We start from the raw sequence: 24,525 nt of genomic DNA on the forward strand, positions 1-24,525 counted from the left end.
AGGCCTGCAGGAGCATGCTGCTTCATGGCAGGAATAGTCCCGAGATGCTTACTTTCATATCTCCTGCCTGCCTTCAACAGCCTATCTGTTTGTTCTGGCCAGTGGTTTCTGCCTGGTTCCTTGAGTGACTTCATGGCTCATAACTGGCTTGAATTTCAAACCATTGTGCTGGTCTGGAATTAAGATTTAGCACAGGTCCTCTCTTTCCTAAATGTCTTGGTCCATTTTTATATTATTTGCCTGGGCTTTTATTCTTTTCAGTGGGACTTGATTTTGAGCTCTCAGTTGCTTTTAAATGGAAGTGTCTCAAAATAGATTTCCATAGGAAACACCGTCTTTTGTATTATGCATGACATGCTTATATCTAATAGATGGCTAACAATTTACATGTTTTGTATTTGTGCCCTTTCAGCTAACCATTGCATTGAATAACAGTTTTTTTAAGCTTAGGAGAATAGAAAAAGAAACGCATCATTTTTGTTGACAGGCATTGCATTTATGCATAGGGCGCTTTGCATGTTGGCAAAGACACCCCTTTGTGGTTCCTGTTTACAAGTCTGCAGTTAGAAGGTGGTTTTTATTAAATCACATTCTATATATAAAATAATTGCTTTTAAAAATATACATTATACATGAAAACACATCTGCTTCCTTCAATGACTAAAGGTTCATCTTGTGGCTTCTTTGGTCAACAATACTTTGTGGCAGCCCAGAACCTGATTTGAATTTCATTTTTGCTTTGTTACGTTTCATGACCAGGTTTCATTAAAGGTGTAGCTGCACTACATATGTGGAAGCTATCTTTGTTTATTATTCTGCTTATTTTCAGAAGGACCGTAAGACAATTACCTGTTATTCAAAAATGAGTCATAATTGTAAATATTTCTTACTGGAACTATTAACAGCATAAAAAAAACATCCTGGGGCAGAATGTCATTTGTTAATTTTAAGAAGTTATTTTTCTGTAGATTAGTCAAATAAATGACATCAAAAGGGAAAGTTATATGGTCATGTGGTTTGGAGAGAAGCTGAGATGACTTGTAGAGTTTTCATAGGCTCTTTAAAATAATTATCAACTAAATAATGCTGCCTCTTCCTGCCCTACAAGAAAGGATAGAATAATAGCTTTTATAGACAGATTTTTAGGTTTATCACGTTGTTTTTCTGTTATCTAAATAATACCTAACAACTGAGAAAACTTGATTTCTGAATTTCTGGGAGTAGGCAGTCTGTTACTGTGTGGTCAACAGGAGAATGAAATCTGTGTTTTGTCTTTGTAGTCTGTGAGAGACAGAATTTGTAAGTGCCTTTTGAATTGTTTTCATTTCCCTAAAAATAAACATTGAGTGCCTTTGGTATTGGTCTCACCACCAGACAGTCCCCTCCTTTCCATTTCCCCATATTCCTTAACAACACCACCATCTCCCTTCTAAATTGTGGCTCTTACTGCTTAAGGGAAACATCTTCCAGAAAGCAAGGTTGAAGCCTCCACCCTTGCTTGGCCTTGCACCCAGCCTCAACTCTCTTTCCCTCTTTCCTACCTGACAAGTCCTGCTGAGTCTCAGCAAGGCCTCTGAACTTTTCAGGCAGCTTTGCTGCTCTTTTTCTCTAGGCATTAGCAGCACCTGCTACCTGTCGTGGTGGTATGTGCTTTGTGCCTGCCTCTCTCCCCACTGCACTGAGCCTGATGGAAGCAGCTGCCGAGTCCTCTGCTGGAGCACCAGTACCTGGAAGCTCAAACTCATAAACATTTTATCAACTTGAACTTGGAGCTCCAACACATATATAACTGTTAGTTGATTTTACATTAACATCCCTCACCCACTTACCAAGTTCTTTATGACCTGTTTGAGTGAAATGTTTTTTATTTAGTGAATTTCCCACCATCCTTTGAGATTATTGGAGTAATTCTGAGGTGTTAACCCAAATTGCTTCTCAGAGTGTTCCTGACTCCGAGTACTCAGACGCAGAACATAATAGTAGTCTGTCTGTATTTAAACCTAGAAGCCATAAATACTGTTTTGTACTCAGTAATGTACTGCACAGACACAGGTGTCCTGAGAACTTGGTGAGGGCTTCCTGGTGGGCAGGTGCCCCTAAACAGAGTACATTGATGTGATGAATGGGCCCTGTTTGTCCCTGGCACTGCCTCTTTCCCCCTTGCTATGGTACCTTGATCTTACCTTCATCTATCTCCAAGTGAATTTTTTTAAATCTGCTACAACAATGACCTTCATATATGATTTTTTCCATGTAATGTACTGTAATGAGTATCAGCTATTCTTCAGCAGCTCCTTGTACCCCTTTCTTTTTCTCCCTCCTATGCTCAACCCACCGATGCCTCTGCTGTACTCTCCAGGACTCAGGCCTTCTTCCCTTCATGCTCTCATCTCTGCTCAGTTCGAGCCCATCACCTGCCATGAAGTCTTCTAACCTTTGCAGGATGAGCTTTCCAAAAGGGCAACTAGGTAATTGGGAGGATCTGCAGGCCTCCATCTCTTCATTTGTCCTTTCACTCATTCATTTATTTAAACATTTATTGAGCACCTGCTGTGTCAAACGCTCAGTTGCTGGGGATACCAGTGCCCTTGGTTCCTGCCCTCATGGAGCTCAGCATTCGGTGAGTGGTTAAGGAGAATGCTAATTAGACTTCCTTGGGCAGATGATATTTGAACTGGATTTTGAAGGGTGAATGAAAGTTATCTAAAGTATGGTGAAGAGAAGTACAACAGCTTGGTCAGTTCAAAGAATGGCAAGTGAACAAAGGATCCACAGGTGGGAATATCAGGTAGGCAGGGACCATATGATGATGGGTCTGGTGTGCTTAGCCAGGGGACTTGAACTTTATTCTTTAAAAAATTGAGATCTACTGGAATCTTTGCAAACAAGAGAACTGCATAATGTTTATGTGGAAGAAGATGAATCAGGCAGCAGAATGGAAAATGATATTCTGGATGGGAGGGAGATGATTTAGGAGGCTACAGCTGGTAACCCAGACAACAAGTGTTAGGTACCCACTATTTAGTGGACATAGGAGTAAAGAGAGGGAGATGGATTTGGTAAGTGTTAAAGGGGTGAATTGCATAGCAGATGAGGAACAAAATTAAGATAACTTCCAGGAGACCGAATATGCAGGGCAAAACGTAAGGAGAGGAGCTGGTCTCTAGGAAATGGCTCAGTGTTGGATATTTTTAGCGTGAAACATCTGAAAGGCAGTGTCTCATTAGAAAGCTGGACACACCAGTCAGAAGCTCAGAGGAGCCATGGGTGAGGCCATAAGGGTGAATCAGGCATGCCTAGCAGAAATATCAAGAGAGATGGACAGATAATTGATGATGAGGCCCTGGGGGAAAAGGGACATTTGAAGAGTGAAAAGGGAGGGAGGCCCCCACAAAGAAAAAGAACAAAACAGAGCAATGGGAAGAAATCCAGCAGCGTTGTGTCAACACAGAGAAGGCTTGGGAGATGATAATGTTGCTTTAGAGGAATTTGAGCATGACGGAAAAGGAGCATAATGGAAAATACAGATGGGGGAAGAAAGGAAGAGCCAGCGCCCACACACTCCTAATTGCTAGACCTGGGGCGGGAAGTGGAAGCAGTGCTATAGCTGGGTAGGGCTTTTTAGTTTGTTTTTCAATATATCTTTTGAATTCTTAAAATTTCTTAAGTAAAAAATCAAGTGGAAATAAATATTCCACAGCAGGGGACTGTTTGGCCGTGTCACAAGAAATCACCTAAATCAGAACTGAGAAGGAGCATCAGCTTTATGAACATGCAGCCACCGGCAAAGTTAGCAAGAGTAGCTCCAGTGCTGTGGTGAGGGCCTCAGGGACTAGTTACTCTCCCACTTGTTGTGAAAGTGGATACTTCCTTCAGAAAACTCAACTGTAATGTGTAGAAGAAAGAAGAGAAAGCATAGAGAGCAGTATAGGATTATGAAAATGTTTCAGGCAAGGGTTGTCTTTGTTTTCACAGTGGGTGTTTGTATTGACTTTTTGTTGTTATTCTTGGTTTCAAAAGTTGCTTATAAAGTTTTTTCTCACATGAATATCAGAACAAATTATATGGGCTTTTTCTGGTGCTTTATTTTTAATATAATATTTTTAATCCATCTGGAATTTATTTTGGTGTCAAAAGTGATGGCTCCATACCAGTTTTTCCCATGACATAGCTAGCTGTGCCAATACTTGCATCCACTGCTTCAAAGTATTGCGTTATACGAATATATACTAAAACCCCATGAATATTTGCATCTGCTCTTAAAATTCACCCTGTTTAATTCATACTGTCTATTCATGTACTAGTTCTAAACTGTTTCAATTACCATAGCATTATAATATACTTTAATATCTCCCAGAGCTGTCCCGTTTTATTTTCTCAGAATGTTCCTAATACTGTCTGCAAACATCCTGTTTATATTTCTTGAAGAACTTTAATATCACTTTTCACTTTTTAGCTTTTTTCTTATCTTCCTTTGAAAGACAGGGTCTCACTCTGTTGCCCAGGCTGGAGTGCAGTGGCTCACTCCAACCTCCACCTCCTCAACTAAAGCAATCCTCCCACCTCAGCCTCCTGGGTAGCTGAGACTACAGGCTCTCGTACCACCAAACCCAACTAATTTTTGTATTTATTGTAGAGACGGGGTCTTGCTGTTTCCTAGGCTAGTCTCAAACTCCTGGGCTCAAATAATCCTTCCACCTCAGCCTCCCAAAGTACTGGGATTACAGGGATTAGCTGCCACACCCGGCTGACCTGTCAACTTTAGGATTATTACAGAATTTACATTAGAATTCTTAATTATTTTGTGGAAAAAAATTTGATATGTTCCTGAGTTCAAGTTTGCCCTGTCAAGAGTATGGCACATCCTACCATTCATTCATTCATCATTATTTGTTTTTTCTTAAGTCAGTTATCATAGTGGTCTTACATTTCTCATTAATTTATTTCTAAATAGCCTATGCTTTTGTTGTCATTATACATGGTATCTTTTCTCTTTTGGATTTTTAACTATGTTTACTGCTAACATAATCCTAATCTCTGGCTTCTCTTGAACAATCAGGAGATCTGGCAACATGGAGCCCTCAGTCCGACATGGCAACTATGAGCTGTCTCTCTCCGTAGGACGCACACTTGCCAGTTTACCACAGTTGACTGGCTGACTCCACACATTGCTATTACTTGCATGCCCTGGGGCTGATAAGTTATTTAGGGTTGGGTGAGTCATAGACAGGGACGTTGACATCACTGCTTGTTGCTGCTGCTCATGACTCTGTAGCATCACCAACTCTGGTCCTTGCCTGGCTGACTTCTCTGCATGAGTGCTCCTGCCTGGCCTGTGGGACTTACTGAGTCCTTCTAGCTGTCTGCTCTTCTGCAACATGCCCTTTACCTCTCAGACCAAAAGCAAATGCTAGCTCTGCCTGCCTCGCCACACCCTCCACAGCCTTGCCCTTTCTGGTCAGAGTCGTCCCTGCTCCTTGTCTGAGCATGAGACCTAATGGGGCTTCACGTTTTCCTCCCATCCACAGTCTTAGTTACATATCTATATATGTTTCCTCTTAGACCCTGCCCTTCTAACTGGCAGGCCTTCAAACTGATTTTCCCTTTTTTGGATAATTTCTTACTTCTTCCCCTCCATATATCACCCCAAAATCTTTGCTGCCCCATTTATAATAAGGCTGTGTCCATTACAAACAAGGAGAAAAGGACTTCTAAGCCATCACTCAAATTTTGACTTATGACCACAAGGACTGCAACCAACTTCAAGATTCTTAAGGATTATAACTTAAGATACTTTTATCAGATATATTTCTGTGATTTGTAATATCAGATTCTCTGAATGCACTGCACTTGCATTTGCAGACTCAGGGGAGCTCACGCATTTGCTTGTTCCCAGCATATTTCTTCCAGCATTCTCTAAGCATAGCCTTCCCATGGGTCCATTTCTTTTTCTCTTTAACTTGTTAGATAATGCCACAATATTTTACTTTTAAAATTTCCTAAACCACAAATCATCTTCCAACATACTATTTCAACACTGAGAATGAATAATATGCTTATGATGTCTCAAGTTTATTACCAGCGAATAATTCTGCTTGACTAAAGATGTCTAAATATATTGCTCCTATTAAGTGTATACATGTGAAAGAAACAGACTATAATTATTCTTTCCAGAGGTTTCATATTTGTGTTTTGTTTGAATTCTTTCACTGTTGAACACTAAATTATTATTTACCACAGATGTGTTTTCTCTCTGGGATTTAGTTCATTTGCCTTTCTTTTTCAAGAGTAAAGGAAAATATGTTGTCCTTCCATCCACCACCACTCCATGATGTGTGTCCATTCCATTGACAGTTATTCAGTTTGGGTTCGTCACCTTATTTGTGGCCTCTTTTCCACTGGCCCCTCTGTTGGCTCTCGTGAACAATATATTGGAAATAAGAGTGGACGCGTGGAAACTGACCACCCAGTTTAGACGCCTGGTACCAGAGAAAGCCCAAGACATCGGAGCATGGCAGCCCATCATGCAAGGAATAGCAATTCTGGCTGTGGTGACCAATGTGAGTAGATTTAAGTTTTACAGGGTAAAGACCTAGAAAGCCCTGCGATACATTAGAGTTGCTATCTAAGAAATCAAATGTTGGGTGTTTTTTAAAACAGCAAGAAGATGCTAAGTCTGTCATCCACATAAATGACATAGTTATATGATATATAACCACTTGTTAAATGTATTTTCATTTTGTGTATAATTATTTTTAACTGTCAAGACCCCTTACACAGGTACTGTTATTGCTCATTTGCTAAAGTTTTTATTCAATATGAAATATGGTAATGATGATAAGTACTAACACTTTTAATCCTCACATAACTATAAAAAGAGTAATCAGAAAGTGCTTTTTTATAATGTGGATAGAAATCTGTTCATTTAGAGTTTGAGGGCCCTAAAATAAGACTATTCTACCAGGTTTTACTACATATTCCAAAGTATCAACCTAAAATATTAACTTTGATGGTGAAGTATAAACACTTTGTGCGCTTCTAATTGTGCACTCCTAACTACCTTCCTTGTCTCCACAGCAGCAGTTCTTAAAGGAGGGAGGCGAGTGGGTTTTGTCACCCTTCCCACCCCACCCTTAGGTCTTTGCTCACCATGCTCTGGCCATTGGCTGAAGCAGCCTCATGCCCTGTATATTATGTCCCAGCTGTGAGGGGACAGAACTCAATTGTTTATAGCCTATATTCATTGATGGACCATCTGAACAGTGTCATTTTTATGTACAGGCCCACAGGGATTTCTCAGGCAATGCAATTTTCATGCCAGCCCATTAGAGGACCACCTTCCCAAGAAGCATCCTAAAAGTAGGGTCATTTCCTCCCTCCCATATTTCACTGACAGTCTCACTCCCAGGTGAGCACCACCTCCTAAGTGATCTCCCAGTTTTGATTTCTTAAGCCACATCTTCCCTGAGTCCCCAGCCAAAACAACAGAAATTGACAGTGCCTGAAGGTTAGGCTCTGGATGAGGAAGTTACTGAGCACTGTAGGCTCTAGTCAGGGAGGCCCGAGCTCCAGTTCCCAGCACTGTAGCTTTGAGCTGCATGATCTTGAGCCAGGCCTTACCTCTCCAGAGCCCCATATTATTTGTAAAATGATTAATTCCCTACCACATATTATAAGAATAGTACATACCAACCACAAAGAGTTGTTAGGGAATTCATTGAGTTAATGCCTGAAGCCTTGTTTCTATTGAATGTTAGCTGCTGTTATTTTATCATCTTCATTACTCATCATCATTATTAACAGTGACTCTGTGAGGGCTCTGACAGGTACCCCAACTGGAGGCACAAGAATTCCAAAAGCACCAGGCACAGTAGCTTATACCTGTAATCCCAGCACTTTGGGAGGCTGAGGCGGGCGGATCACCTGAGGTTGGGAGTTTGAGACCAGCCTGACTAACATGGAGAAACCCCAACTCTACTAAAAATACAAAATTAGCTTGACATGGTGGCCTGTAACCCCAGCTACTTGGGAGGCTGAGGCAGGAGAATCGCTTGAACCTGAGAGGCAGTGGTTGCGGTGAGCGGAGAGGACGCCATTGCACTCCAGCTTGGGCAACAAGAGCGAAACTGTCTCAAAAAAAAAAAAAAATAGCAAAAGCAGTCACTATCTGGACTATGAGCTACAGTTTTATACAATAAAACAAGTTATCTGTCATCCGTACAGTCCAGAACCTTATATTTATCTGAATTGCATGCTATCTATACTCTTTGGAGAAAGCTGCAAATCTCACACAAAAACCAACTGCTAGGCAATGTCAGTTTCCTTTCCCCCAAATACCCCACACCTTCCACGTCTACTGTGCTGCAAAATGAAGACCGATGTTCAGAAAAATGGCAGTGAGGCCTTTCAAGTTCCTCAGTCATAAAACAATGAATCTGTCATGTTCAGTATGCTCAAATACACTAAACTGGGCAAGAACGTGGACACGTGTGCTTTAAGAAAATTTTCAGCAACAGGGTTTGAAACTAAAAGAGTTTCTATTTGACCTTCAACTAACCAGAAAATTCAGTTGACTCAACCTCTCCCCATTCCTCAAGCATTCTTGTTTGATTGTGTTAGGTACCTTTTCCCAGTATCTATACCATGGCTCCACTCCGTGAGCACAGATGGAGGATTGGCTGTTTCCAAGGCGACTCCGTGTGTGTATGTACAGACACACATGCCGGCTAATTGGTGCTATTGGTTCTTATCCAATAATGGCTTTTTCTTATAACTTAACCCAGGAAAACTGCTTATTAGATTTGTGACATTGATTAAACTATGGGCAATCCTCTTTTCCATGTTAGGATTTGTTACACTTCCAAGATGCAGTTATACAGCCACATACATAGGCATCTTTGTTTGTGTGTGTGCAAGCATTAAATGCGTGTCTTAATCCCTCAAACACCCAGTGTGTATCTCACAACCTACCCTCTACAAAAAGAAGAAAATAGCCACCAGGGTGAAAGTGGGCATCAAGCAGGAATTTGTTATAAAATCATTCATTTTAAAGCTGCTGGTTCAATAAATAAGCTGAATTGACGTTGTATCATGCCAGAGCATCTGTTATTGAAGACCAATTTTAATTTATTTTTATATAAATGGAAAATTGTGTGCAGAACAGCATGGGAAATGAAGCATACTGCATTTATTCGTACTCTTGCAGCATGTCTCTCAGAGCAGCTCAATTCAGGAAGCAAAGTATCTTGTCAAAAGACAATGGAATTATCTTCCTTGTTGGATTTTTTTGTAGCTTCCTGATGCACATCTGCCAGTGATTCTATAAAAAGATATAGTTGAGTTAAATGATAACAGCAAAATTTAATCTGTTGAAATCTGAGAGAAAAAAGGTAAAATATTCTGTGGCACCCCAGTCCTGACAGGCAGAAACACATGCATATATATACACACAGATTTTTTCACATCAGAGGAAATGAAAAAGCTGGTTCTAGTGAGGGAAAGTTTGCTATAGAAAAGCCTCCTGTTTTTTCTTGCTTTGCCTGAGCTTTGCTTCGTGGTCTTGCTGTGTCTAAACCATATGTTCAGATGAATACTATTAAAAATCATGTTAAGCCAAAAACATTTCTGCTTCAGTCAATGACAGAATCATTTAGCTGGTTTAGTCACATAGAATTTGGCTTAAAGTAAAAATTCTTTCTCCTTCCTTCAAACCAGTTTTATGCACTGGAGAGTTTAAAGCCCAAATTAAAGAATTTCAGAGAAAATTCATGTAATTCACAATAGCTTTACATCCTAATAGATGTCTCCCTGACACAGACACAGGTTTATGATTGGTCCATATTTACTCCTTTTATCTGGGAACATACTGAATTTTCTTTATGTTGTTTGATAATTTATAACTTTCATAATTTTATCCACTTAATCTTTTGGAAGTTTAGAGACTTAGGGACAACCCAAGCATAGTTTTTTCTATTACCCAAATTTTGTTAAAATAAATGCTAACACTAATGAAGCAACAAATATAAGTATGTACTGAGAGTTTAAAACAAATCAGGTCATGGTTTGACTTGTTTAAACAAGTCAAAATGCTATACAGGAAAAAAGTGAACTTAGAGGTCATTATTTAAATTTAGATCAAGAAAAACATGCAGTTTACATTCTGTGTTTATGAAAAGCAAGTGCTAAATCAATTATATAAAGCTGAATTGTTTTCATAACATTGACCTTAATTACATGTGTAAGAGTCTTCTAGGCTGAGGTCAGTGGCTCGTGCCTATAATCCCAGCACTTTGAGAGGCTGAGAGAATTGCTTGAGGCCAGGAGTTCCAGACCAGGCTAGACAACATAGTAAGACCATATCACTACAAAATATGTTTAAAAATTAGCCAGGCATGGTGGAATGCACCTGTAATTCTAGCTACTCAGGAGGATCACTTGAACCAAGGAGTTCAAGGTTACAGTGAGCTATGATCATGCCATTGCACTCCAGCCTGGGCAACAGAGCAAGATCCTATCTCACTGTCTACATATATTTTGCAGTTAAGAAATAATTAATACTTCTGAATCTTTAAAAAAAAATCGACATGATGAAATTGGTAATTCTGGCATAGCATATTTGTTAACCATACCTATTAAAACTATAAATTCATTTTCTCTGTTTTCTCCCCAAATAGGCCATGATCATTGCTTTCACATCAGACATGATCCCCCGCCTGGTGTACTATTGGTCCTTCTCCGTCCCTCCCTACGGAAACCACACTTCCTACACCATGGATGGGTACATCAACAACACTCTCTCCATCTTCAAAGTTATAGACTTCAAAAACAAAAGCATGGGAAACCCATACTCTGAGCAGGGTAACCATACCACATGCAGGCAAGTTCTGCTTTACTTGTTTAAAAATAGACTTCATCTTTAAAAGGGTTTTTCTTGTGACTTAATTCTGTTTGGTGTTATTTTTTTTAATTTTGACATTTTTATTTCTTTATAACTTCAGGATCAACCAGATGCATTTGGTGTCATTTGAATCGAGCTGCCAGAGACATTTTTTTCCCCATAGCTTTCTCTTCAGTGAAACTCAGAAAATATATATGCATATTTATTAAAAAGTTAATGAAGACTAGGGTTAGAAATTTCAGACCAAACCATAAAGCAAGATTTAAAGATGAGAGTTTCAAACAATTACAGGGAGATTGATTCCAAAGAAATGTCATAGAAATAGAGAAACTTCAAGAGGACCAAGAACCAAGATAATTCAGTTGTTAAGACTATTGTGTTATTCAAGCACAATCTGAAGATACTGAATGATGACAAACTAGCACCTCACATAACAGGGACATACAAAGATAAGAGATATAAATACCTCAGCTAAACAGTATTATCTAAAAATATCCCAAAGCTCTCTGCATTGATGTTAACGGCTGATGAGTTCAACTGTGGACAGTATGCACCAGCTAAATTACCAATTGATAAAGTTGGTGGATTGTAGGTCATTAACTTTCTTTCCTGGATCACAGAGTTTTGCCTAAAACAGGAGGCTTTAAAGTTTCTTTAGTCTAACTCCTCAAAGCCTTCACTAACTCAGATTCTCAATAATACAACCAGGAAACCAGAAATAAGCCCAAAATAAATGTTTGTGTTATACGTAGTGGAGCCTCTTTACAATTCTGTTATCAAATCTGCTTATTCTTACTTTCCATAATTCTAATCAGAAATTAAACCCTTCTAGGTTTGATAGCTTACAGACATAAAATTAGAAATGTACTACCCAAGGAAGAGACAAACTAATAGCAGTTAACACCTGATTATCTGACAACAAGGAATTAGGCAAAAAATTTTAACAAGTAGATAGCATTCTGTATGAGGAGAGAGAGCCCCATAGCTGAGTGAACCCTGATGATACCATTATAAATAAATTTATAAACATGATCCCCAAAACAGGAATTGTTATAGTTATACTCTTTTGAGAAAACAAGGATAAATGTTTGTTTGGAGAAAACATTTACAACTTTAGTTTATAAAGATGGGTTCTTTTCTACAAAGATGGACTATGTCATTACCATCATTCTCTGATTACATATGAGGTGTTACTGTAGTTATTTTGGGGCTTTGTTACCAAACTGAGCTTTAAGAGAAAATGTATGTGATGTCCAGTTTAAAAGAGCATTGAATGAAATATGACCTCTATTTTTTTATTTTTATTTTTTGAGACAGAGTCCTGCATTGTTGCCCAGACAGGAGTGCAGTGATGCCATATCAGTTCCCTGCAACCACCACCTCCCGGGCTCAAGCAAAATTCTCATGCCTCAGCCATGCGAATAGCTGGGATTACAGGCACGTGCCACCATACCCGGCTAATTTTTGTATTTTTAGTAGAGACGGGGTTTCACCATATTGGCCAGGTTGGTCTTGAACTCCTGGCCTCAAGTGATCCACGTGCCTTGGCCACCCAGTGTTAGGATTACAGGCATGAGCCACTTCACCCAGCCATGACCTCTTTTTAAATGGGGCCTTTGTTTACAGTATAATCAAAAAAATTTGTCTTCCAATATGTCTTCATTTTGCTTTCAGGTATCGTGATTTCCGATACCCACCTGGACACCCCCAGGAGTATAAACACAACATCTACTATTGGCACGTGATCGCAGCCAAGCTGGCTTTTATCATTGTCATGGAGGTAGGAAAAGTATGCTTTGAAACAGTTTATAAGGCTGTGTATTTGCAGATGTTAAGTGTTGCCAACTCCATACTTTACACATATGATACCTTCTTCTTATCACTTGCTAATAACTATTTTAGGAAATATGTCAATCATGACCTGAAAATACTCATAAACAACTTCATTAATGAGGGCATCATCTGCTATAAAAGTTTAAAAGCATGTTATTCACAAAGGGGGTTCGATTTCATTCATTACTAACTTTTTAAAATTTAGGGCACTGGGCAGCATGTTGGGCTGTGAAAGGGCTTATTCAAGAGGAGTACGATGATGAGGAACTTTTATTGTTGAGAGAGTTTGAAATTGACCATCTCTGAAAAATGACTAAGGCAACTATAAATTTGTAATTGATCTAGCCAACTATGCTTCCTATGTAGACTGAATAACTACTGCTGAATTACAAAGTATCAGAGGTTGCTTAATTGGTATGGTAGATCATGATTGTATTAAGCTGCAGAAAACCCAGACTATCGTGGCTTAAACAAATAAGGTTGATTCCCCTCTTCCCAACCCACATAACAGAGTTTATGAATTTTGTATGTGATTGCTCCTCAATCAATCAATACCATTTCACTGATGGGAGCAACATATCTGATTCTCTGGGTTTGCTCTGTGTCCCCTTATGGCTGCTGAAATTCCAGATAATATATTGTATGCAAGGCAGGAAGAAGGTCGATGCTAACCATATCCAGTCCTTTCTGTCAGGAAAGAATGCTTTGCCAGAAGCCCCTATGGTGGACTTCACCTACATCTCATTGGCCAGAACTGTAGCACGTGGTTTTCCTAGCAGCAAGAGGGGCTGAGGCAGGTGGATTCCATTTGCTCTGAATAAAACCAGTCAGCAGACAAGAAGTGAGGTAGACTACCTGACTTTTTGGTACTTATACTAGTTCTTTTTAGTAGCTACCAAACATTAACCAGGGAAGAAAAGTAACTCATGATTAGCTCACCATCTTAAGTGGCTTTCTGAAGTACACTATCTGATACATCAGCAAGAGTCACAAGTTTCTGTTCAAACATGTAGTTGATGAAGTGATTGGCCTTCTGTGTTTTTTTTCTTTGTTTTTTTGTTTTTGTTTTTTGAAACAGTGTTGCTCTGTCACCCAGGCTAGAGTGCAATGGCACAATCTTGGCTCACTGCAACCTCCGCCTCCCAGGTTCAAGCGATTCTCCTGCCTCAGCCTCCTGAGTAGCTGGGACTACAGGTGTGCACCACAATGCTTGGCTAATTTTTTATTTGTAGTAGAGATGGGGTTTCACCATGTTGATCAGGCTGGTCTCAAACTCCTGATCTTGTGATCCACGCATCTGGGCCTCCAAAAGTGCTGAGATTACAGGCATGAGCCACCACACCTGGCCAACCTTTTGCTTTTGATATTGTGGTGGACCATATGTTGTAAGGGACCATCCCCACTGCAAAACTTCTAGAGCCAGCTTGATAATTCCTTTGCATTTCTGAGCTCACTGGAAGGGAAGAGAATCTACAAAGAGCAACGGGGAAACTAGGTGATGAGTTTTTTTAGGGGTGTGTGTGTGTGTGTGTGTGTGTGTGTGTTGGAGTCTCACTCTGTTGCCTAGGCTGGAGCATGGTGGCATGATCTCAGCTCACTGCAACCTCTGCCTCTCAGGGTCAAGCAATTCTCCTGCTTCAGCCTCCCGAATAGCTGGGACTACAGGTGCACACTACCATACTTACCTAATTTTGTGTTTTTAGTAGACATGAGGTTTCACCATGTTGGCCAGGCTGGTCTCGAACTCCTGACCTCAAGTGATCTGCCTTCCTTGGCCTGCCAACATGCTGGGATTACAGGCATGAGCCACCGTGCTTGGCCTAGGTGATAGGTTTTAATAGGGTAGTGGGCAATAAACACTCCTGAAGTGCAGAAGGGCTCAGAGAGGAAGCTGGTATACGTCAGTGCCTCCATCTCGGAGCTCAAGGTCACTATGCCTGGGGTCAGAAGCGAGGTGGAAAAACTGAGCTTAAGAATTCTGGGTAAGCCAGAGACCCAAAACAGGGCTGCATTTGTCTCAGTAGAAAGAAATGTGTATCTTCTCTAGAGAAAAGTGTCCTCAGTTTAGACCCCAGGTTTTTCTCAGATCAAGCTAATCAAATATGAGCTCGCAATCAAAGAGGGTCAATAACAAGAGCTGATTTAAAAAAAAAAAAAAAAAAAAAAAGCATGCATGAGATTCAGCAAGGAACAACTGATTTGGACCTTCGATAACCTCAAGGGTTTGTTTGAACAGTCAATATAAGGACTATAAATTAACTGATTGTGAAAATACTTAAATAATTATGGGTAGAATTTAAAAAGAGCAAACTAAAAAAAATTATAAGGCAATTTTGAGAAAACTTAGAAATTATATTGGTGAAATGAAAAAAATTAACGTATTAAACAGAAGTTTAGGTGAATTTGTTAATTGGAAGATAGGTCTGAAAAAAATTACTCCTGATATATCACAGGGAGTTAAGAAAATGGAAAATATGTAAAAGATGTTAAGTGATATGTAAGAATGAGAAATACTAACCTAAAAAAATGAAAGAAGCAGAAAATGGATAAAAGAGATGAAAGAGTTCACAGAGCAGAAAGCATGACATGTATTAGACAGAATAAAGAAATCCACTTACACATATTGCAAGGAAAATGCAGCACACCAAAAGTAAGATCTTGAAAGTAACCAGAGGAAACGAACTTTTGGCTAACAGAGAAAACTAAAGCGAGAATGGGAGTAAACTTTTTACAGTAACAACGGAAGCCAGAAGAGAGTGGTCTATCTCCAGAATGCTAAAGAAGGTAGCTATAAACCTTAACTTATAGCAGAACTTTGAAATCTTTCTACAGTGAAAACACCAGACCATGTGGTTTTTACTGGAGAGTGATAACCAAGCTTTTTAGAACAGATGATTTCAATTCTATACAAATGCCTTCAGAGATCACAGAGGAAATACTCTCCAACTCATTTGGTGAGGCTAAGAGTAGCCTAAATCCTAAAATCGGACAAGAGAGAAAGGAAAATTAAAGCCAACCCTGTTCATTACACATCTAAGAAAGATCTTTGCATCTATGTAAAGTGAGATAATGGACATGTTAATTTGTTCCACTATAGAGTAAGTCCTCACTTACCATCGTCATTAGGCTCTTGCAAAGCATGACTTTAAGATAATGTGTAACAAAACCAGTGGTTTTTCTCATCATGCTGTAACGTAACAACATTGAAGGACTTGACATTATCTAAGGACCCACTATGTGTTGTCATTTCACTTAAAATTGCAGTTTCCAAAAACCTGTCGATGATGTTGAGGACTCACTGTAGTAACCATTTTACTACATACATGTGCCTTACAACATCATGTTATATATTACCATACACAATAAAATTTAAAAAAATAAAATGGACAAAACTGAATCTAGCAATATATTTTAAAAAGATAACATCAGGCCACCAGGCTTTAGCCTGGAAATGCAAGGGCGGCATAACACAGAAATTTCACATATCTATAAATATTCCCTACCGCAGAAACAAATGAAAGAACTCTTTTTTATGGCATCAACCTTTGTCACTTTACTATATAATTTCCATTATCACTAAACACGCTAATACCTCTCTCATCTCAAAATTCCCTCCATCCTTACCTGACCAGGCCTACTTCACTTCTCTTTTTCTCTTTGTGGCCAGCGCCATTGAATGAGTTGCCGGTGCATGCTGCCCCTGATTCCTCTTTCTTTCTGTCATGCTTTCACCCCCTCCACTTCACTGAAGCTGCTCTTGCCTAAGTTACCAGCAGCCACCACTTCCCCACCTTCCCTCACCTGACTGAGCAGCATTTGACTCAGTGAAAATCTGTGTCAAATTTTCACTGAAAATCTGACTTGAGACTTTCTCATCACTTGCTCCTGGAAACTCTTCCTCACTGGGCTCCTAGGAAATTACACTTTTTTTTCCCCTTTTCTCCTGCTTCCCTGGCCATTCCACCTCAGGTTCTGTGCCAGTCCCTGATTCTCTTAGTGATCCTGGGACTCATCCCTTGGTTGTCTTTTCTCTCTCCTCGGTCTCTTGGTGATCTCCTGGAGTCTGTTGGCTCTAAATACCATCTGTATGCTAAATAGACCTTAAAATGGCTGTTTCCAGAGCATCCCTCTCCTGACTCAACCCATGAATCCAACGGCCTACCTGACCTTTCTGCTTGGATCCCTAACGGATGTCTCACATCTACTGCCCCACACGCCTATATTTTCCTCCATCCACTCCAAATGTTCTCCTCCCAACCCAGCCCAAAATCTGTCCCATCCACAGTATTTCCCTCTTGATTATGGCAACTCCATCTCAACACTGCTCAAGCCAAGAGTACTTGGAACCCTTACGCTATATCCAATCTGGTTGTCTTTTCCTTTGAAAATGTATCACTGAGCACTTCAGACCACCTGTGCTGCTACCACCAGGTCAGAGCCACCATCATTGTTTGCCTGGATTAGGGCCAGAGTCTCCTAGCTGGGCTTGCTCTTGTCTTCCTCTCTCACTCAGAGTCAGAGCCAAAGTCCTCACAGTGGCACGCAAAGCCTCATGGATCCTGCCACGCCTCAGTGCCCCTCAGACATCACTTCTCTCCTCGTCACCTACCCCGCTCCATCCTTGCCATTTCTGAAACACACTCTGGAGGCTTCCTCCAAACCACCTCTGCACTGGCTGTTCCCTTTGCCTAGAATGTCTTTCCTTCTGATATCTGCAAGGCTTGTTCCTCACCTCCTAAAATGTTAGCTCACTTAGACATATCCAGACTAATCTACAGAAGAATCTCCTCATAGTACTCATCACTTTTTAACACCATGCATAATTTGGTTTTAATTATGCTTATATTATCTCTCTCCCCTTGCCAGGTCAGAGATTTTTGATTAATAAAAAATTATTAAAAGGTGTTTAACCTCATTAGCAGTCAGGGAAATGCAGAGTAAGACCAAAATGAAAGTCCTTTTCATAATCACTAAGTTGGTTTAAAAAAAAAAAAAAAGTTTGATCCAGCCTGGGCAACATAGCAAAACCCTCTCTCTACTAAAAATACAAAAATTTGCCAGGCTTGGTGGCAGGCACCTGTAATCCCAGCTACTCAGGTGGCTGAGGCAGGAGAATCACTTGAACCCAGGAGATGGAGGTTGCAGTTAGCTGAGATCACACCACTGTACTCAAGCCCGGGTGACAGAGCAAGACTGTTTCAAAAAAAAAAAAAAAAAAAGTTTGATGATACTAAGTGCTGTCAAGGATGTAGGGCAACTGAAACTCTCACTGCTGTGGGAGTATAAGTTGGTATAACTACTTTGGGAAGTGTTTTGGTGTCATCTTATATAATGGAAAATTCACGTGACATAGGGTCTTAGCAGTCCCACTCCTGGGTCCACACACTTGAGAAACTTGCAGATAATCCTCTAGGATTCAAGCACAATAATGTTCGCAACACCATTGTTCCTAATACAAAAAATGGAAACAAGCTCAATGCCTGTTGATAGGGGAACAAATAAATTATAGTGTATTCACACAGAATATTATACAGCAGTGAAAATTAATGGACTAGTTTTATAGAATAACATTGACAAATCCTAGAAAATAGTTTTGAACAAAAAGCAGCCTGCTGTGGTGGCTCACATCTATAATCCTAGCACTTTGGAAGACCAAGGTGGAAGGATTGCTTGAGGACAGGAGTTTGAGACCAGCCTGGACAACACAGCCAGACCCTGTCTCTACAAGGAAATTTAAAAAGTAGCTAAGCATGGTGGCATATGCCTGTAGTCCTAGCTACTTAGGGAGACTGAGGTGGGAGTATTACTTGAGCCCAGGAGTAAGAGGCTTCAGTGAACTGTGATCACACCACTGCACTCCAGCCTGGGTGATGGTGAGAACCTGTCCCCAGAAAAAGAAGAAAGTAATTTCCAAAAGACTGCATGCAGTATCATAAAGGTAAACTCAAGCAAGAGTGTATTTTGGGGGTATATATACATATTTTGTCAAACTTTAAAAAAAAAAGTGAGAATGATACACATATACTTGTACAACCATGATAACACTGACTTTAGGAGAAGTTCAGGGCCATTAGAAAAAGAGTGCACAAAATACAACAGCATTGTCAGCATCCTAGTTTTTGAGTTTAATGGTGGGTTTTCTTGGGTATTCATTTTTTATCCTTTTTTTTTTAAACCGCCGTCCCCCTCTTTGGGGGACACATGCGTGGCCCTAGAGAAACCGACCACCACCGCTCCACCGGGCCCAACAGCGCGACCTGCTCCCTCCTGCGCAGACCCCCATTGCAGGGGGTGGGGGGGAAGAGCTGTCGCACCATGGGAGGGGCAGCCCTTTTCTTTATCCTTTATAATCACTATGTGTGTGTATATACACTTTTCTACATATCACATAGTATTATCTAAATGTATAAAGTAATGGTAGCTGCTAGACAGAGCCACACTGTTGATTAGACATGATGGCATTAGTGGTTGAATGTGTGTGTAAAATGTCCACAGCCGTGTCCAGATAACTGCCATAATGACAAGAATAGATGAAAGGAACTCCGTGTTCTCCTCCATTTCTTTGTGAGTGACATTTTTCTTCTTCTCTTCCCCAGCACCTCATCTACTCTGTGAAATTTTTCATTTCATATGCAATTCCCGATGTATCAAAACGCACGAAGAGCAAGATTCAAAGAGAAAAATACCTAACCCAAAAGCTTCTTCGTGAGAATCACCTCAAAGATATGACGAAAAATATGGGGGTGATAGCTGAGCGGATGATAGAAGCAGTAGATAACAATTTACGACCAAAATCAGAATAAGAGGTTTATGTCCTGAGAAGCACTTTAAGGAATTTAGCTCTGTCAAAATATGTTAGGAATCACCAATGAGAATGTTTAAGTTAAATCACTTTGGCAAGTACCATTCTTAACTATTGCCATTTCCATGTGTATTATTTTTCGGTTTCAGCTAGCGGTGCAGAAACTGGAGAATGTAAAACTTAGATCAAGAAGGGCATAAAACTAATCACCTGGAAAACCTAAAATGTTACCTTTTTCTGATAAATTGGAATTTTACAGAAAAAGTCCCTGAATGTGCTTAAAAACCACCCCTTCTAAAGTAGAATGGATTCTTTTTTTCCTGTTTGATTGCTTTTATTTCTCTGTATTCTCAGGTACATGATCTCTTTTATTTTTAGGCTGTATTTTATTTCTTCATTTTGCTTGATCTGTTCCAGGGTCCTCTTTTCCTTACAGTACCATCATTATAGATTAAATAGCTTTCTTATTATTAAAAATAGCTAACTAGACTCAAGAATTCACAATATTTACGTGTATTATCAATATCTCCAGAAGGGAAACCTCAGTTGATCAGAGGATATAGTTTCAGTCTTCATTTGAGCCTGTCTTTCCATCTCAAAGACATACTCTTAGTGGGTTAGAATGAAGATAGCAAGGTTTTGAAGCATATTTGTCCTAATCCACAGTGACACTTTTTATCTTCCAGGAGCACTCCTGGGAGGTTCCGTGCCTAATCAATGTTGACTGCTTTGCAGATCTCAAGGGAATAAAATGACAAAAGTAGGAAAAGTTCCGGATTCAAAGAGCATTGTAACTCATGTTGATCTGGATAATTAATTTATCTTTTCTAAGGATGTGTAGTTTCTTGGAAAACAGCGATACCACATGATTAAAATTACATTTTTATCAACATAATTGTCTGGAAAACATAAGCCCATCAATTTTCTACCAGTTGACTTTTATTCATTAGATACAGAAGGTGCAGTATTACACATCACCAGCTGCCTTCGTGAATGGCTCACTACACAGCCACTGGGGCATGACTGTGTGCATGGGCAGGAACAGCAAGTGCCCTTATTGTGGTCACTGTGTGGGCAGTGCCTTTTGTCCAGGAGTCTGCAGGACTTGGCTTATTTCTATATGCCAAAGGGATCAACACACCAAAGTCACTGCCTTAAAGAATGTGGCTTCCTTGCATCCTCCATCCTGTTATTCTGGGCCCAGTAACTTGATTGTAACTGTGCGATTGTACTAGAGACAGGAATATACCCAGATTATTCCTAACCAAGTAAAGAGATTCTAGCTTTAGTTTTTTAGCCTCCTCTAGAGTCAATCAGGCAGTTAAGAGTAATAAAGGAAAACGGTTTGGTCACAAACACTACCATTATCTGGAGATTTCCTGCTGCACTCCTGTCCTGCCATGCACATCTTGCCCCCTCACTTTGCTCTCCCTAGCAGTCTACTTCATTTTATTGCCTTTTAAGTGTCAGGCCTCCTAGGCGCTCTGGAAAAGACAGGGAGCCAGCCCTTATCACTTCTGCTGGTAACTGGTCAGTGCTGGATGCAGGAGAGGGAGGTGATTTGCATCATGGTGGTGCTGCATGGGCCTCTACTCACTGGGATGCTGTTAAATGCTCAGGTGCCAGAGGAGCCAACCTATCAGAATCCCAGCAGCAAAGGAAAGCTCATATTTTAGAGGCTTTTTACAATAAAGTAGCTTAGCGCTAGGTCACAATTTCAAATGCCTGCCATGAATGATTAAGTATTTATGTAGGATCCATCAAAGCAGTATTCTGGGCTTTTGAATTGTCCCAGTGGATCAGGAACACCATTTCACTATCTCTCTTGATCATGTTAATGACGCAGTCAGAGGGAGTTCAAGACAGGCCACATGAGGCCACATGCACTGGAATGGAGCAATGAATTTTTTCCCACTGGCGGAAACTCCTCTCATTCACAGCCAAGATGGCAGTGCCACTGTTCCTCTCTTCACTCCTGAGATACTGCTTCTGGAAGTGGGTGTCACTTCCTCTCTATTACCTCCTCTCTTCTCTGAAGTATGTGACTATCTCCTAGTGTTTAAATTTGGCAATTACTCGCCATGTATGTCAGCATAGAAAAGGTAATGTTTTTACGTTATCTCCTATATGTATGATAGAACTTAAATGTGCATTTGTTTTCATAGCCCCAGCAGAGAGAATCCTTTTCATAGATTAAATGTGCTGCTGTGGACAGGAGGGAAAAAACCCTCTACGTATTTAAAGGCCACAAATGTAATATCTGACACTGTTAAGATGCCCAAAAGAGCAAAGTTGTGGGTGAGATGCAGGGTCATCTCCCATGCTATCCACAGTGTTGAGTCCAGGGCTGACTTGCAGTGATGAAGAAAAGCATGGAGCTGTGTCTGCAAACAGTGGTGGCTGCATCTCTAAGTAGCTGCAGAGGCAGAGCCCTGGGGAAATCGATGGGTCTGGCAGTGGGCCTGTGAAGAGGGAGAATCTGGCCCTCAGCCTGTCCAGTGTTAACCACTAGAGAAATTGAGCTTTATATCCATTTGTAATGCCTGTGAATTTTAGCATATTGAAATATTAGACCAAATACTCAGGGGATTTTCATTAAACATCCCTCGGATAATTTAGCTATATGTCATTAGAAAGGGAAAGCTATCGTTTTTATTTTAAAACTAAACAAGGCCATCTTGTAAACCGTCACCAAAGTCTTCCCTTTTTTATTGCATGTGTGTCTTGAATTTCATAAAACATTAATTCACAATAAGGGGTCAGAATGTACTCTGTTGTTGAAACACTTCTTGTACCATTTTATGTTCATATTATGTTTGAGAAGGTAAAAATGTATGAGCAGCTTAACTGAAGTAGAACTATTCATGATGCTTTGTGGCATAAGATGTAAAGTTTGTAATTAATGTTCATTTCTGTGCACTTTAATATTCTTTTATAATTATGAGCATTTTAATAAATCATTTTTACAAACAATAGTATGGTCTATTCTATATTGTCTTAGTGTTTTTAAGAAAGAGAACAAATATATCTGCTGTTTACTAGTGGCCAGGTGTGTATCACTTAAAGTGTGCTTTTGTGTCAAGTTTTCACAGCCTACACTTCAGATTTGCTTTGGATTTTTAAAAATTGTATTCAGTGTATTAAGGTTGCAGATCAGAAAAGCTAGTTATTAAATTCAGCTCAGATCTTACTCTTTTTACGAATCTAGCAAATTTTACCAGTTTTTACAAGACTTTTGGATAATGTTTGTTTCCACCTACTAGTTTAATGAAATGTGTTAAAATATCTGCAATAGCATTTGTAAGTGCAGCATATTCATTTCCTTTTTAAAAAATTCTCATTATATGACCAATAGTGACGCACAAGATGTAACTGGCAAAACTAGAAACCTCTTTCTCTTGCTGCCTTCTCTCTTGAGGACACCTTTCCCAAAACCATTTAGGTTGTGTTCCCCGTCAGCCATTCATTACTGAGAGACAATACGCAAATGGAGAATGGCCAGACCATATGTAAAAACAGAACTCCAACCCACATCCTACCCTTGCTATCTGCAGCAGTCAGCCCAGGAAGCCAGCCTGCAGCAAGTTATACTAACAGAAAGTCAGACTGTTCTCTCCAGTGACAATCCAGGAAACTGGAGAATAACTTCTGTAACAATTGGCCCAATATGACCAGGACTAGATGAATAACTGACAGCGTCCCTAATTTTGGTCCCTGCTTACACCTTAGGATCAACCAGAGAAAGCCAAATATGCCCCACTAATCATCACATAGGATATCCGCTTCTAGCTATCTACAGCTTCCCACACCAGCAGCCTTCAATCAGGCATAGCGGAAGTCTTCCCACTCTTCTGCCCACCTTTGAGTCTTTGTCAAAACACGAGTGACAGTGGCTTACTCCCTTTGCTGTAGCATGCTCTGAATAAATAGCCTTTCCTTCTTACATGGATGGTCTTTGCTTATTTCCACATTATAATCGATACAAGCACAGTGGATGTTTGCTGGGCAGTAGGACAAATATTCGAGTGCATTACTTTGGCGAACTCCTGCTCTTGGATCATACTGGGGTTGGTTAGGAGGGAGGTTGGGCATAATGACAGATGAATCCTTGGGAAATGTAGATTACATCACTGAGAATGAAGCTGTGAACCTAACATGATGAGCGTTGCCTTTGATAAGCAATGGGGAACCTGTGGAGAACTTCAGAACAGAATTCTGCAGGCAAGAATGTGATCTTTATCCCTGATAAGGACTCATCTGCCCTCTCTCCTAAGCTGTCTCTTCTGATGTGCTCTTTGAGCCTTAAGATTCAATGAGTTTGATAGCAGTTATCACAATAGGGAGGCTGCCTTGCAGCATTCCTGAGAGGACTAGGAGAACTGACCCCACCCAAAGCCTTTAGATTCCATGGAGCATTCAAGCATAAATTGAAGGGGAAATTCTGGAATAACCTGCTGTGGCTGTGACAATTTCTTTTTTTTTAGGGAGACGTTTTCCTTTGGTTATGAAACAGAAGATTTTACAAATGCACTTAACAGCATTTCCATTTCCCAGCAGAAAACATAGATAAGGCAGGTGGCCCTTTAAACCCCTTGCCTCATTCCCTAAAACAGTTCAGCACGTGGGATCCTTTGCAATGCTGGAATGATTTTATTTTTGTCACTTTACCTACTGGAAGGCACCCCTGAGATCGCCTGATCCTACCTTTCATTTCTCATCATTTCACCTGTTCTTGGCCATAATCAAACCTAGTTCTTCTCATTAGAACCACTTCACACAGGAACTCAAGCAAATAGACTGTGATTCCTAATATTGTTCAGGGTGGATAAGCACATTTATACTACAGAACACCCTGCCATTACTTTCTCTCATCGTCGTCACTTGAGGTGAGTCAGAGTGATAAATTGCTGTCAGTCACCTAAGAGGAAACTGCAGGTAAGTGGCCTGCTCTGTGGTACAGAACAAGCTACAGCCCTGGGAACAAGCAACAGCA

General features: G+C 40.2%; 1 protein-coding gene across 5 annotated transcripts in view; it reads left to right on the forward strand.

Moving 5' to 3' along the window:
* ANO6 (anoctamin 6) overlaps positions 1-22,505 on the forward strand; it is a 189,717-nt gene extending 167,212 nt beyond the window's left edge. For 3 of the 5 annotated variants that reach the window (XM_032248381.1, XM_032248379.1, XM_032248380.1), the window contains 4 exons: positions 6,355-6,560; positions 10,674-10,876; positions 12,572-12,677; positions 19,327-22,505. In XM_032248381.1, coding sequence (XP_032104272.1) covers positions 6,355-6,560; positions 10,674-10,876; positions 12,572-12,677; positions 19,327-19,533 — 722 coding nt within the window. In that variant the 3' untranslated portion in view covers positions 19,534-22,505. The other 2 variants (XM_032248383.1, XM_032248382.1) reach the window with 2 other exon arrangements.
* Positions 22,506-24,525: the final 2,020 nt, after the last annotated feature.

Source organism: Sapajus apella, unplaced genomic scaffold (assembly GCF_009761245.1).
Source record: "Sapajus apella isolate SASKATOON/1434 unplaced genomic scaffold, GSC_monkey_1.0 scaffold66, whole genome shotgun sequence".
Taxonomy (NCBI): Eukaryota; Metazoa; Chordata; class Mammalia; order Primates; family Cebidae; genus Sapajus; species Sapajus apella.